The sequence below is a fragment of the Silurus meridionalis genome, chromosome 2 (genome assembly GCF_014805685.1).
Source record: "Silurus meridionalis isolate SWU-2019-XX chromosome 2, ASM1480568v1, whole genome shotgun sequence".
In the NCBI taxonomy this organism is placed as follows: Eukaryota; Metazoa; Chordata; class Actinopteri; order Siluriformes; family Siluridae; genus Silurus; species Silurus meridionalis.
In genome coordinates, this window is record NC_060885.1 from 8,370,613 (window position 1) to 8,386,264 (window position 15,652).

The following is a 15,652-nucleotide window of genomic DNA, read 5'->3' on the forward strand; positions in this document are numbered from 1 at the left end:
GGTGGGATTTGAACCTATGACCTTCCGTTCCAAAGACCAATGCCTTAACCACTGAGCTACCACCTGTTCATCCTTGCACCTATATTATATCATATAACCTTGGCTATGGTGGTTTTGAACAATCCACTTTATAGAGGAATAAAAGTCCAAAACAACCAACAGGATCCTGTTTGAAGACTTCCAGGAACCAGTTGGGCAGATTATTAAGGTTAACAGTTACTTGTCCCCTTTTTATTGTGTCTTCCAGTTTATGGTGGTTGATTATTTGTAGATGATTTACACATTATACATCGCCTGAGATGCTGATAAGAATCTGCTGATAACACTACTTAATATTACTGGCTATTTACAGTAGTTTCACTAAGCAAATTAAATGCATTACTTAAGAAATCACTAAGTAAAATAAATGTGTTTCTATGTACTTTAAATTGGAATGTACTTTGTAATTAAACTATGTATTTCTTTGAAAAGCAAGAAAAGCTTTTTATCCCTTTAGGGTACAAACAGACAACTTCTCCTGATTCTACCCATATAAGGTGTTTTATTATGATGTTAAAACTTACATGAAATACAAGATAATGAAGCTGGATTTCAACTGAACTTTAAATTATATGCCCTTATCTAAACCAAAAGCAAATGACAGTTAACAATGCTTTAATATTTAAATAAAAACAAAAGTTATTTTTCTAACTTCCCTCTTTTTTTCACTATGGGAATCGCTTTGGGCATGACCAACTACAGAAGCTCCTATGCCACCATGTCTGTCTTGACTTGACTAAGACCAGGCTTCGACCCACCTTTATTACGCAGGCCGACCCCTTACAACGTCATTCGTGCTTTCTTCCCATGAGGGACTACATCAAGCTTTCTCAGCACATCCAGTTTTCTGCTGGTTTTTGCTAAACTGTTAAAGGAGCATGCCAGCATTGGATTCTCCCAAACGCGAATTCAGTCATATGGGATTGTGCTGAGTGACATTGCAAAATTACGAATAGTGTCTGCATCAAGGCATGCTATTCTCTTTGACCTATCGAGTATAAAATTACAATGGTAGGGAATTAGTGGCATCAAGTCAACTAAGGGCTTCACACGTCAAGGCGAGCCTTTCGAAGGGCTAGCTACCCTGTGGAAATCAATAGACCAACGTGACGTGAGGAGTCTTGATTATTCTGCACTCAGCCATGTCAACGGATAAAAGTGGCGGTGGCTAACCAACAAGACCCATGTCTGTGGACGATAGTTGTCCCTTCCTGGCCCAAGAGTTGAAACGCAAGAGGTACGTGGAAGGAGCTGCAAAGGAAATGGCTGCTGCCTGCTCAAACGGCAGCTGCCTGCTCAAATGGCAGCAATACAACCGAAGAAGATGTCCATCTATCAGAGGATGTACAAATTGGGGCCCAGTCAGTGCGCTTGCTGAATGCTGTGACTTTATAGGAATGACTCTAATGGGCAGAGCTATGAATGGCTTTTGGTCTCCACAGCTGATCCGAAAGCATATAAACTTCTTGGAGTTGTTGGCATTGTTTTTAAGGCTAAAACATTTTCTGACCTTCATAAAGGACCAGCATGTTCCAGTGAAGACCAACAATTCCATTGTGGTCGCTTATATAAAGGTGTATGCTCCCTTCAGCTACATCACTTGGGAAGAAAGCTGATAACGTAGTGCAACACAAAGATTTTATCCATCAGAGAGACTCATGTTCCAGGCATGTTGAACAGGGGAGCGGATTTACTGTCTCGGGGAAACCCCCTGTAGAGCGGAACAGGGGGAGTGGAAACTGCACAGCCAAGTGGTGGAGGAAAAAAAATCTATCAAATAATTTAAATATAAAAGGTGCCACTTTAAAGAACAAGTATTAACACTTTCTATGAAGCCTCATATAAGCCTTATTTTATTATGTGCTAAGTCAGGGGTGGGCAATTAATTTTTACAAGGGGCCACATGAGAAACCTAAATTGTGTTCAGGGCCAAACCAATGATAACTTGAACTTAATTCTGCTCAACTTTCTTCTATTGTAAAATGCACCGAATTATATATTTTGAATAATCGGAAGAATAAAACTATTCTGTAATTATTTATATTAGGCAATGTGAAATTGTGGCGTATAGGTCAAATAAGAAAACAAAAACAATTATAGAATCAGTGCAATTTATTTTTAACTTGTTAATCTCCACAAACAATGAAAAACAACAAACAACTTAACAAGTTTATAGAAATACAGTAATACAACAAACAATAACTTGTAATGTTTTCCACCTCATTTTACCTCTTCAGTGAGAGTAATCCAGTCTGTTCTGGGCTTGAACAAGGGCATTGAAATCTGTCTGAATGTCTGAGGTGGCTATGCGAAGGACAGCTGAGAGGTGGTCATCAGTGATAGAGGATCCGTGTTTGGATTTGTTGAACTTCATCACTGAGAATGTCTGTTCACATACATAGGTAGATCCAAAGAGGACTAGAATCCTCCTCAGGTATGGAAAGTTCTCACGATTTTGTAAGAAATTACATAACTTGTCCTGACGGCTGCATCTCTGGGGGTGTGAAGTTTTGTAAAATGTCCATGTTTACATTTACATTTACATTTGCGGCATTTAGCAGACGCCCTTATCCAGAGCGACGTACAAAAGTGCTTTAAATCTCTAGTAATGAATAAATCTACACTGGTACGCAAGATTACACACTTAATATAAATATACCTCGAATTCTACAAACTTGTAAAGTGCTAATTTAGGTATTTCAGGAAGAGGTAGGTCTTCAGTCGTCGCTTAAAGATAATCAGGGACTCTGCTGTACGGACATCTAGGGGAAGTTCATTCCACCACTTTGGTGCCAGAACAGAGAAGAGCCTTGAAGTGTACTTACCTCTCATTCTGAGAAGGTGGTACCAGTCGAGCAGTGCTGGAGGATCTCAGACAGCGTGGTGCAGTGCGAGATGTGATGAGGTCACTGAGGTAAGATGGTGCTGGTCCATTTTTGGCCTTGTAGGCAAGCATCAGTGTTTTAAATCTGATACGTGCAGCTACTGAAAGCCAGTGAAGGGAGCGCAGCAGTTGGGTGGTGTGGGAAAACTTGGGTTGATTGGACACAAGTCGTGCTGCTGCGTTTTGGATCATTTGCAGTGGACGAATAGCGTTCAGGGGGAGACCTGCCAGCAGAGAGTTGCAGTAGTCAAGTCTTGAAATGACAAGAGACTGAACAAGCACCTGGGCAGCCTGTATGGACAGAAATGGTCGAATCCTTCGGATGTTATAGAGAAGAAATCGACAAGAACGAGCAACATTAGCGACATGTGGGACAAAAGACAGTTCATTGTCCATAGTTACCCCAAGGTTACGAGCAGTGGCTGAAGGGGAGAGCAGACAGTCATGAAGTGTTATTTGGAGATCTTGACCTGAAGATGAATCACCTGGGATGACCAGCAGTTCTGTTTTGCTGGGGTAGAGTTTAAGTTGGTGAGCACTCATCCATAAAGATATGTCTGACAAGCATGCTGAGATCCGAGTGGAAGCTGTGGTATCTGATGGAGGGAAAGAAAAGATGAGTTGAGTGTCATCTGCAGGTTTCTTCAAGATAGGAATGACCCTTGCTTGCTTGAAGGTAGTTGGTACATAGTCAGATGTTAATGACCCATTGATGATTGTGGAGATGAAGGGCAGGAGATCTTGCGTGATGGTCTGGAGCGTAGTTGAAGGGATTGGATCCAGAGGACAGGTGGTGGGATTGCAAGATCGGATGACTTGCAGTATCTCATCTTCTGTTAAGGTTGAGAAGCTTGACAGAGACGTAGTGGATTGTTGGCTGTGTTGTGTAATCATTGTTGGAGAGGACGTGAAGGTCTGGCAGATTTTCTTAATCTTCTCATCTGTTTCTATCTAAATATGAATTAGACATGAAGCTAAGTGCTATATACTGTACACTTAAATTTTAATAAAATTTTTTTTTAATAATTAAAGTTGGCTGTTTTTATATGAAATTTCAAAAGTAAAGTTATAACTTTATAATTATTTATAACTTTAGCTTACCCACATTAACAATTTCATTTCATTTCCTTTACTTGATAATACAATATCAAATGATATTGTAAATATCTTTTTTAAGTTGTACAATTCTTGGAATGCCTATTTAGACATGCATTACACCACGATAAAGGACGAATACAGATGCGAAGTAAGTATAATAGCCACTTCCAGAAAAACGATTTCCTTCATTTTTTTATAATTTTGATGAATTGCTGATGAATTTACCAGCAACCATATTAATGTTAATCAAAGTGCTTTAATTGGGTGTAAATAAATATTGCATTTCAGTGTAGTATATGGAATAAATGTCACATAGTCATTGCTCTTATAGTCATTGCTCTAATCATTATTTGAAGGTGTGTCAGTAAAAGTAAGACTCAGTTACTTAGTTCACAGCAGCCAGACAACCAGTCGTAAGTTAATGTTAATTTTAACTTGTGTTAAAATAAAGTTAAACAGCATTAAACAAACAAATTACAAATCAAATTAAGTTTGAGTTTAGTTTGTGCCTGAAAACACTCATCACTTTGCAGAATTTATTAAGAAGAAAAGGCATTGGCGTTAAAAAACGAAAAAAACAGAGTCCTGATAAATAATATAAAAGGTTTTTTTTAAAGTATATTTACAATCGCTGCTAGTCTTATATATATTTATATATACATATATCGTATGTTTAATGCTTGTTTAGTAGTTCAGTCCTGGCGTACTAATATCTTATAAATAGATTGTGTGGAAGCAAAAAAAAACACTTATAAGACCGATTATGTTTATTGATCATCAAATGAATATTGGTGAACAGTAATACACTAAAAGTTGGCATTTTACTGTTTCTTGGACCTAAAGTAGAGTTTTTTAGTCAGCATGGAGGTGAAGCAGGGCATCTGTTTTTTATTTTTAAAATCTTTCCCGTCTGCATTACGCCTGGAAACCTTCATGTTGACCAGTGTTAAGATCTCAGTGAACTCCATAGTTGGGCCATGCTGCTTCAGCGTTTCACATAAATCCTGAATATAGAACGTTCCAGAGTTTGGATCACGATATGAAAAGAATCCTGTTCAGAGTACAAAAGAAAATTAGTGTATAAATGTGACCATCATTACATTTACATGGTAATATAAATTATAAACAGACTTATGTAGATACAAGATCGAATTGATATAACTGTTGTGTTTAAGTATTATTATATATTTTTTTTATTTGATGTAGCTCAGTGATCAGAACAACCAAGCTGCCACTGCTGGGAACTGCTGAAAGCTCATAGCCCTCAACTTGTATGAATAAGGTAATTGAAAGTTGCTATGGATAATGCTGTCTGTAAAATACCATAAATGTAAATGTTCCTACACTAAGAGTTCATGACATGTTCATTAGAATTTTTAGGGAATTTTGTGACAATAGAGCAGTTAATTTAGAGGCTTTATATTATACTTAACTTTCTGACTAAATCATAAATATAATTATGGTTTGAGCTTCAAATCTTTACTTTAAATGTTTTTCTTCTCTTCTAAATTATTTACATTTATATATTAATCTAAATAAATAAACTAAAATAAATTTATTTTAAGAAAAATCCATAAGTAAAATGTTATCAGTGTCAGCATGCATTTGAAGCATGACAATTCCTCAACCTCAGCTACATTATTTAAGTAAAGAGTACTCTACTAGAGATGAGTGCAGAACTTTTTTTCTAATTGTTTAGTTGTTATTTTGACTTATTATTTACTTATTTATTATTAACTTATTATTAGGTTATTTTCATTTATCTCATTTATACCCACCCGGTGCCACAGAGTAGCACATGATGAAATCTGACCCTGCAGGGATAGTGTAGATGTTAGCTGCTTCCTCCACCATTTCGTCATCATCACTATCCCCTGCCATCATGCCGGTCACAGCATTTTCATGTTTCTCACCAGCGCATGCCTGTAGGTTCAGACATACAGCAAGCATGAGTATATCTCTATAAGTTAAATCTTCATTTTTCTATATATGTAATGTTTTATTGATATACTGTAATGTACTAAAGGAAGAGCAGTGTTGTTGTTCACAGTCACCTGGAAGATGAAGATCTTGGGCTTCCCAACAAGGCTCTTACACTCATCCCCTCTGAATAAATCTGTTATTTCCTTAATTCCAATCTGATTATCAAATGCTTCAATTTTCCCTTCTTTCCCATGAGATAGGAATATGCAAACAAAGCAATCCGCATCTTTGTGGTTGGCTGCAGCAGCTATGGTTAAATAGGTTTATAATGTTTCTGCAACAAAATGTATAGTAAACAAGTCAATTCTCAAAAAAACATATCAAGATTATACCTTCACGTAGTTTCTCTTGCATCACTGCCACTTTTTTGTCATTGTAAGATTGTACTTCAAACCCTAATTCTTGAAATCTGAAAATAAAAATGGAAAGTGGTTATGGGTAAAGTAAACAGACATACAGGAGGCTAAAAATATCTATGTAAACACACACACACACACACACACACACACACACACATACACACACACACACACACACACACACACACACACACACACACCAAAAGCTAATATCTAGTCAGTATAGCAGAATTTAGAGATCTAGACTAGATGACTGTTTTGAATGTTTGTGAGTGCGCACCTTTGTGTGAGGTTGTCTCTGTCTATATCTGTACCTCTCCGCTCTGATAAACGTTCAGATTTTTCAAATTTTTGATTGAAGATTAGTGCCAAGCCACGCCTCTTGTGGTTCATCTTGTACTCGTCAAGTTTGCTGGAAATTAAAATAATATATTTTAAATACAAAATTGTTTATTTTCACGGAATAGATTAAACCTAGTGAATAGAAGACTTCAGAAAGTGCTGAAACATTATAGACAGCCTCAGATTCTTGGACACTGTCTATAGTGTTAATGTGGCAAATAAGATAAAAAGGCAAATAATTATATAAATTCATAAATAAATTATAATAAATTATATATATTATCCATCCATCATTAGTAACCATTATCATACTACATTCACCAAAGTAGACTATACAACAGCCCACTACAGTGTATATTAGAGAGATACAATAAGAGAGAAACAGCATAGCATTCATGGTAATATCACACAAACACACACACACACACACACACACACACAACCACACACTACATAATAAATGTATTAGTTTTACCTTTCACTTTGCACACTTTTCTCCGACATTGTCTCTCGTAGAGGTGCTTCAAACACAATGAATCAAATGTAAACACTTCCTGTAGTTGCTCAATACTTCAAAAATCTCTGGTGGAAGTCTAATATTAAAGTTGCATTAAATATACATTTGAAATGTAAATAAAACATACACAATACAAAACTGTAAGGAATTTTGACCAGATGTGAAAAAGACTCACCTAGAGCTTTCCAATAAACGAATAAACAATACGGTGGAATTATGGACTGCTCATATCAGCAGCAAATTATTTATTTATAATAGGTATAGCACCACCTACTGAACAAGTCTTACCACTTCTATCTGTCACTCCTATCTCCTCCTGGAAGAACTTGTTTAATAAAAAAAAAATACTGGTAGTTTTCCTTTTCTGTGCACCAATCATTTACAGTTTCCTTTTTTTCCTAAACAAATGACTACAGCATTTTACAAACACTAGTTCCAACTATTATAACTAATTATGAGTAATCTGGCAAAGTATTGGTCATATGTTTGATGTCCAAAATTATTGGTGGAATGAATTATTTTACTTATAATTCATTATTCATATGGGTGTTAATATGTTGCCACAACTTTTGTATTTCACTATATGATTTTTTTCAGTATCAGTCCAAGAATAAGTTATGCAGTTGTATATTATTTGAAACAATTTAACATGCAGATTCACATCTATGCTTGTATTGTCTACCTAACAACTTAATTACAATAATAATTAGTAATTAGTAAGGTAATGCTTTTTAGACAGGGTAAATAGTGCATTAATTACTGTAATTGGTAGCTTGTAATTAATTACTATTTTAAAGTAACTTTACCAAAACTGACTGTTATAGTTATATAATTATAAGGTTTTATGATGTAATATGTACAGTGGGGCAAACAAGTATTTAGTCAGCCACCAATTGTGCAGGTTCTCCCACTTAAAAAGATGAGCGAGGCCTGTAATAGGTTTCAGCCTTCAAATATGAGAGACAAAATAAGAAAAAAAAAAAATCCAGAAAATTACATTATCTGATTTTTAAAGAATTTATTTGCAAATTATGGTGGAAAATAAGTATTTGTTCAATAACAAAAGTTAATCTCAATACTTTGTTATATACCCTTTGTTGGCAATGACGGAGATCAAACGTTTTCTGTAAGTCTCCACAAGTTTTTTACACACTGTTGCTGGTAATTTGGCCCATGCCTCCATGCAGATCTCCTCTAGAGCAGTGATGTTTTGGGGCTGTTGCTGGGCAACACGGATTTCTATGGGGTTGAGATCTGGTATTATAAATATTGGTCAACCATATATTGTTTTTTTTGGTTAGAAAGACTGATTGGTAAGAAACACTATTATGTATGGTTTAACTTTGTACAAGCATCCATTATCAGGTGCTCAAGGGTTACCTCCAAAGACAGACTAGAAATACTGTAGGTGAAAGGTATCTGCAAACATTTCTGACAAAGTTTGTTAATCTCTATGGGCCAATGAACTCTACGCCCAACATTTAAATTTAAAAGACTGTGTTTTAGATTATGGAACTGTCTATTAATTTTGGTGCTTTTCTTTTGAGAGGTTCAATGGAATGTTAGGGCAATATCCTCATAACAACATAAACATTAAAGTTCAAGTCATGAGGCATTTTCAACAAAACCAGCAGTTTTATATGTCAGTGGCTTGTGATTATAGTGCTGAAGTGCAGGCTCTTTGTCACTTAACGGTACTACTGACATGATGTACTGTATATAACAAATTATGGTCAGATCTCATCTGAAATAATTATTTTTGAGCATTTCAACAAAGTGGAGCCACTGCCACCTTTCCAGAACATTGTTCTAGAAGAATTTGACAGTGATATACTAATGTCAATGTACCATAAAATATATCCGAACAACTTTGTCACCCACTTTGTCAGTGGGCTCTTTATCCAGGATTTGCACTAAAGCAAGGAGTCTAGGAGTAACTCTTTCTAGTAGTAATTGCAGGAGAGAAAGTTCTGCCTGTGTTTCTGCTAAGTGGTGTTTTAGTGAGTCCAGCTTTGAGGAACCAGTTCAAATGCAGAGCTACGTCCTGGGATTATAAAAAAGTTACTTGTAATAAATGTAAAAACACAGACTTGTATTTTTCAGCACTTTGTTGCAAAGGAACCTTGTTGCACCTTCATCCAGGCAGAGTTAAAAAAAAAATCAAATCAAGGATATTTTGTGTGGTTGTCAAAAATAGCTATTTACTTATGCAGTTATTATATTACCACTGAATGGTAAATTTTTACATTACGATTAAATAACTCTAAATGTTTTTAAATAACTAACAGATTCTTTCTGTAATAGAATAGTTTGTTTGATTTACAATATACACCCAACTTTTTCCCTCATGTTAGGATCACAGCAGACATCTTACACCTTTCACTCACAACAGCCAAACATAAACATAGAAATGGCAGCCAGCAGCCCTCACAACTGGCTGTATTTTATGTTATTTTCTGTCAAATGTCCTGGTTTCCAGAATATGTCCACTGACTTGAGATACATAATTGTTTGTGGACATCTACGGTTTTGTGTACAACCGTATACATTTTTGTCATACAGTTTTGTATACATCCGACAAACTTGAATTAAGTGGGACTTTACTAGTACTTTTGGAATTATATTATGCAGTATATACATTCCTTTAGACTACTTTTTTTGCTTTTAAACTATTGTTTCTAGGGCTAAGTAAGTAAAAATGAAAGTGAAGGCTTTGGTATGAGGTAACTCTAGTAAATAATTAATAAGATAACCTATAAGCTAATGATTTTAGTTACTTATTACTCCTGGTAAATGATACAGTAACTATGCATCAGCTTTTTCGTTATTTTAACATTCACAATTCAGCTAAATGTTAAACATAACAAAGCAGTTATTTAAATAACTTTGGGAATTCTAATAGCTAATGTACCAGTGTAGTGTGTGTGTGTGTGTGTGTGTGTGTGTGTGTGTGTGTGTGTTAATCCACACTTTTTATGCTTAATAAAACATATGTTTGTAGTACAGTGAATTGTTTTACTTCTTTGTGTGTTAATTATAAGGCCTTGAGATTTTTCCATATTCCTGATTCCTAATCCCTGCAAATGTGGAAAGCTGACTGTCATGTTTTAATATTCCTACTATAACCTTTTTGTTTAAACTTTAACTTTGTGTGAATGAAATGAAAGATATCTGTGCCAACATTTTCATTTTTTCACTAATAGTGTCAGGACAGTGACAATACAGAGGAAGCGGAAGTAACACAATCATGCTTTATTACTAATCAGCACACATAATATGATAAGAATCCTTAGAATCAAAACCAGGAGCAGGAACCAGCGGGGAATTCTGTAGATCACTGTGGCAGTCATGTAGATCTGACAGCGAGTGAGGTCAGAGCAGGAATAGAGGGGACCGGGTAATGCGGAACAGGTGTCGGCGATTAGCACCGGGAGCGGCTGAAAGAGAGCCCTGACAAATAGCTCCAAACAACTAATAAATAAGTCTATTTTTTTTTTTACTTTCTTTAGCATTCATAAGTTAGGTAAAGGTAAACCTTTCACAATACAAGTAAAAGTGAAAATAAATTTTAGCTTTAGAAAACAAGCCTGTGACAATTGTATTTGTGTTCATTATTTTTCACTGATAATATGCAATTTGGCTTAAAAGGTGAAATAAAAAAACAAACTGACTGTGGCATTGGGCAGCATGAGGGGCTTTGGGCTATGAAAGACTTTAAAGAGATCTCTTTATTACCATTACTTTTTGGTGCACAATCATCCTGCTTCACTCCATGACATATAACTACATATATAGTACATTTACTGTACAATATATACACAAATATTGTGGACATAATTGGAGACACACCGTTGTATTGGATGTCTTTGGATATGTGATAGCATAAAATCTTCCCTTCACTTGAACTTTGAGACCCAAACCTGACTATTTCTTTGGTCTAAAATAGAGATTTTTAGTCAACAAGGAGGTGAAGCAGGGCATCTGTTTTTTAAATGTATTAAAGGTCCTTCTGGAAACAGCCAGGTTGACCTGTGTTAGGAGCTCAGTGAACTCCATAGTTGAACCATCAACCTGCAGCAATTTACATAAATCCTGAATATAAAATGATCCAGTCTCTGTATGGCGAAATGCCTTGAATCCTGTTTAGAGAAAAAAAATAACAATGTTTAAATGACTGGCCAAATAGATAAAGTAAAAAACAGACTTTACATTAATGTTTTTCTTACTCACCCGGTGCTACAGAGTAGCACATTAGGAAATCTGCCCCGGCTGGGATAGTGTAGATGTTAGCTGCTTCTTCCATCACTTCCTCTTCATCACTGTCCTCTGCCATCATACCGGTCACAGGATCTTCGGATTTATCACCGGCACATGCCTAGACATGTGACAGAGTAGACAGAGATAGCAAAAGTATGCACATCCTTTACTCAAGTAGAAGTTCTCATGTTTTAAAAGATTCTGGTAAAACCTGAATTACTGTTTATACTTTTTTAAGTTAAAGTAAAGAAGTTTAGTCTCTGACATGTACTTAAGTAAAAATTAGTCATTACTACTACCTGTTTTAATGTCACACTGGTAATAGGCTGAACATTCACCAAATAAAACACAAGCAGAGAAAAGATGATGATGATGATCAGTTGATCAGGAATGTCTCTGTTCTCAGTCGTGTTTACATCACTAACTCCCTCTGTCTCATTCATGTTAGCCATACATCTTGTTGCCTTTTGCCTTGCTGGGTGTTAGCTTTGTAGGCTCACCTTCGTCTGTGGTGCCAGGAAATGATAAACCAGTAGTAGATTGTAAAAGCCACACAATGACAAAATAAAGGTTGATCGGCTGAAAATGGTGTGCAATGAGAGGAAATATTTTGATCATGCACCAAATAGATTGAAACTAATGTAACAAGCCTGGTTTAAAAATGTAAGAAGTAGGAAGAACAGAAAGTGGTCTAAAAAATAAATAGTAAAGAAAAGTTACCAGAAAAATCTACTTAAGTACATTAACAAAGTATTTGTACTTCATTAATTCCCACCACTGCCCGTAAGTTTAGGCATACACAAAGTATTTCTACATTTTTATAGTTATACCTGTATTTTCTTACATATGTAATACAATGACTGATGTTTTATTGATATAATGTACTATATTGTAATATATATTATATAAAGAAATATATTAAAGAACTATACCATACTATATAAAAATGACATCACAGTCACCTGGAAGATGAAGATTTTGGGCTTCCCTATAAGGCTCTTGCACTCATCACCTCTGAAGGCATCTGTTATTTTTTTTATTTGAATCTTCTTATCATAGGCTTCAATTTCCCCTTCATCCCCATGAGATAGGAAAATGCAGACAAAGCAGTCAGCATCTGCGTGGTTGGCTGCGGCAGCTGTGTTAAAAAAAAAAAAAAGTTGATAATTTTAATACAACAGAATTTACAATACACAATTTCAGAAACATGTGGAAGTTCAAAGACAGTACCTTTAGATATTTCCTCTAGGACTTCTGCCTTTTTTTTATTATCATGACAGCGTACCTCAAACCCTAAGTCTTGAAAACTGAAAGAAAATAAATGTAAGTGACAAAGATTATAAATGAATAAAAATTAGGCTGGACTGAAAAGATCTTACATTTTTTTGAAAGAAAGAGGTTTTGTGAGATTTCTTCTATACAGTAATTCATATAATAATTAAAAAAATACATACAGACATACATTATACAGGTGACAATACTCTTTATGTACACAATCACCTAATTCTGCTATACCAAGTAGGTATCTATTTTTTTTCTGTGTTTATGTTTGTGGGTATGCACCTGTCTCTGAGGATGTCTCTGTCTTTATTTGTGCCACGGCGCTTCTTATCAGGATTCGCAAAATCTTCATGGTTGAAGATTAATGCCAAGCCACGCCGATCGTGGTTCATCTGGTACTCCATTGGTGGACCAGTTTTACTGAAAAAGTAAAAGCATGAATATAATATAATATAATATAATATAATATAATATAATATAATATATTATAATATAATATAATATAATATAATATAATATAATATAATGTATTTTTTAATAAAAGACTGAATTATCTCAATCAATGAAAGTTCAATGGAACTTTAATTGTTTAAAAAAACCTGCAAATTTTTTTCGGATGTGACTTCTTCTAAGACTGCCTTCTACAAGTAAAAGCTAAAGGCCTCTGCACAAGATCCTCGTAAGTTTAACAACATCTTCTCTTCACTACTCAACCCACTTGCTCCACCTGCTCCATCCTCCATGACTGCTAAAAAAGACTATGTTTCCTTATATTAAGAAGATAAAGGAAATCTGCCGGACTTTTACTTCCTTCCCAACAATGCATTCACTTCACACCCAGGAATCCCCTACTCCTTTAGTTGTCAAGCTTCTCAACCATAACAGAAGAAGAGATACTGCAAGTCATCCAATCTTGCAATCCCACCACCTGCCCTTTGGATCCAATCCCTTGAACTGCGCTTCAACCATCTCACAAGACCTCCTGCCCTTCATCTCCTTAGCCTCTGGCCATGTGCCAACTACCTTCAAGCAAGCAAGGGTAATTCCCATTTTAAAGAAACCTGTTTTGGATCCATCGGACATAAACAATTACAGACTGGTATCACTTCTCTCCTTCTTTTGAAATCTCTGGAACGCACTTGGTTTTTAACCAACTGTCAGGCTATCTTTCACAGAACAACCTCCATGATCCAAATCAGTCTGGCTTCGAATCAGCATATTCCACAGAGATGGCCCTTCTAAATAAAAAACTACATGCTGCTCTATCAGCCAAGTTGGCATCTGTTCTAATCCTCCTTGAGCTTTCAGCAGCATTCAGTCAACCACAAGACTCTCTTGTCTACCCTCAGGAGCCTTGGTATCCATGAAGCAGCTTGGGTATGGTTGCTTTTTACCTGGAATGTCACTCATACCAGGTAACATTAAGGGGGTCCACATCTGCCCCAAGCAAACTCTCCACTGGTGTCCCACAAGTTCCACCTTTTCGTCCTCTATACCATCTCTTGGTGAAGTCATGTCCTCGAATGGGTTTTCTTACCACTCCTATGCTGATGACACTCAACTCGTCTTTTTTTTCCTTCCCAAGATGCCACAGATTGGCGGACATATCTTCATAGATGAGTGCTCAGCAACAAAAACTCAACCCCAGCAAAACCGAACTGCTGATTGTCCCAGGTGATTCATCTCCAAGTCAGGATCTCAGAATAACTCTTTATTACTCTCTGCTCTCCCCTTCAGCCACTGCTCACAACCTTGGGGTAATTATGTACAATCAACTGTCCTTCTCCTCACAAGTTGCTAATGTGGCTCATTCCTGTCAGTTCCTTCTCTACAACATTTGAAGCATTCAAACATTTCTGTCCATACAGGCAGCCCAGGTGCTTGTTTAGTCTTTTGTCATTTAGAAACTGGACTACTGCAAGTCTCTGCTAGTAGATCTTCCTATGAACGCTATTTGTCCACTGCAAATGATTCAAAATGCAGCTGCGCAACTTCTGTTTAACCTGCCCAAGTTTTCCCACATTACCCCTCTGCTGTGCTCCTGCCACTAGCTTTTAGTAGCTGAATGTATCAGATTCAAAACGCTTGCCTACAAAACCAAAAATGGACCAGCACCCTCTTACCTTAGATACCTCATAACTCTTCAACTGACGGGTGCAGACCTAACTCTTCCTGAAACACTTAAACTAACACTTTCCAAGTTTACTTTGTTTAAAAAAAAAAACTCTCAGCAGAGTTGTAGGCTGATTTATCTTGTTTGTAATCTAGCATACCAGTGTAGATTTATTCATTGATAGTATCCCAAAGCACTTTTGTACGTCGCTCTGCACAAGGGCGTCTGCTAAATGCCGCAAATGTAAATGTAAATTATTTAAAGGTATCTAAAAGTAGCACAAGTCTCACCTTTTCCTTTGTGCACCTCTACCAGAAAACTTTAATAAGAATATATACAATACAAAATAAAAAACTAATAGCATTTTGACAACACATGAAAACGAAACTCACCTGAAGCCTGCCAATGAACAAATAAAGATTTGGGTGGATCTTCTGCGTGTCTTATGCAGGGTTTATGACAACATTGTACATTTACTACAGGAATGGCACCACCTACTGAACAAGATTTACAACTCCCATTGACCACTTCAATCAAATACAGGGAGAACTTGCATGACAACCACATGATCAGGACGTAAAAAACAAACAAAGGATTAGGTAATGGGAAAAAAAAACCAGTAATTCCACCAATCACTTACACTTTAATGATTTGCTAATAATACTTGTATTGAATAAATATTACCTGACTAGTTTCTATATATTTTGTGAATGTGTTCATAGGTTCCGTCTACATGATTATTAGTGGAGTGAATAAAATTCGCTCTCACAATAGCAAAC

At 36.1% G+C, this 15,652-nt stretch overlaps 2 protein-coding genes across 5 annotated transcripts; both read right to left on the bottom strand.

Moving 5' to 3' along the window:
• Window positions 1–4,773: 4,773 nt before the first annotated feature.
• On the bottom strand, window positions 4,774–7,526 carry LOC124398452 (caspase-6-like). 3 transcript variants are annotated; one of them, XM_046868683.1, is made up of 7 exons: window positions 7,398–7,526; window positions 7,181–7,226; window positions 6,644–6,775; window positions 6,337–6,413; window positions 6,076–6,251; window positions 5,800–5,944; window positions 4,774–5,072 (listed from the first exon to the last, which is right to left on the bottom strand). In XM_046868683.1, exons 2-7 carry the CDS (start codon window positions 7,207–7,209, stop codon window positions 4,843–4,845), a joined length of 789 nt encoding a protein of 262 aa, XP_046724639.1. In that variant the 5' UTR covers window positions 7,210–7,226; window positions 7,398–7,526; the 3' UTR covers window positions 4,774–4,842. The 3 variants fall into 3 exon arrangements, with proteins under 3 accessions (XP_046724639.1, XP_046724633.1, XP_046724648.1); XM_046868677.1 differs by having other exon boundaries at window positions 7,181–7,298; XM_046868692.1 differs by lacking the exon at window positions 7,398–7,526 and having other exon boundaries at window positions 6,076–6,188; window positions 7,181–7,296.
• A 2,933-nt stretch (window positions 7,527–10,459) lies between these two features.
• On the bottom strand, window positions 10,460–15,334 carry LOC124398470 (caspase-6-like). 2 transcript variants are annotated; one of them, XM_046868712.1, is made up of 6 exons: window positions 15,266–15,334; window positions 13,043–13,180; window positions 12,710–12,786; window positions 12,442–12,617; window positions 11,453–11,597; window positions 10,460–11,361 (listed from the first exon to the last, which is right to left on the bottom strand). In XM_046868712.1, exons 2-6 carry the CDS (start codon window positions 13,162–13,164, stop codon window positions 11,147–11,149), a joined length of 735 nt encoding a protein of 244 aa, XP_046724668.1. In that variant the 5' UTR covers window positions 13,165–13,180; window positions 15,266–15,334; the 3' UTR covers window positions 10,460–11,146. The 2 variants fall into 2 exon arrangements, with proteins under 2 accessions (XP_046724668.1, XP_046724659.1); XM_046868703.1 differs by lacking the exon at window positions 15,266–15,334 and adding an exon at window positions 14,884–14,912.
• Between the last annotated feature and the right edge of the window lie 318 nt (window positions 15,335–15,652).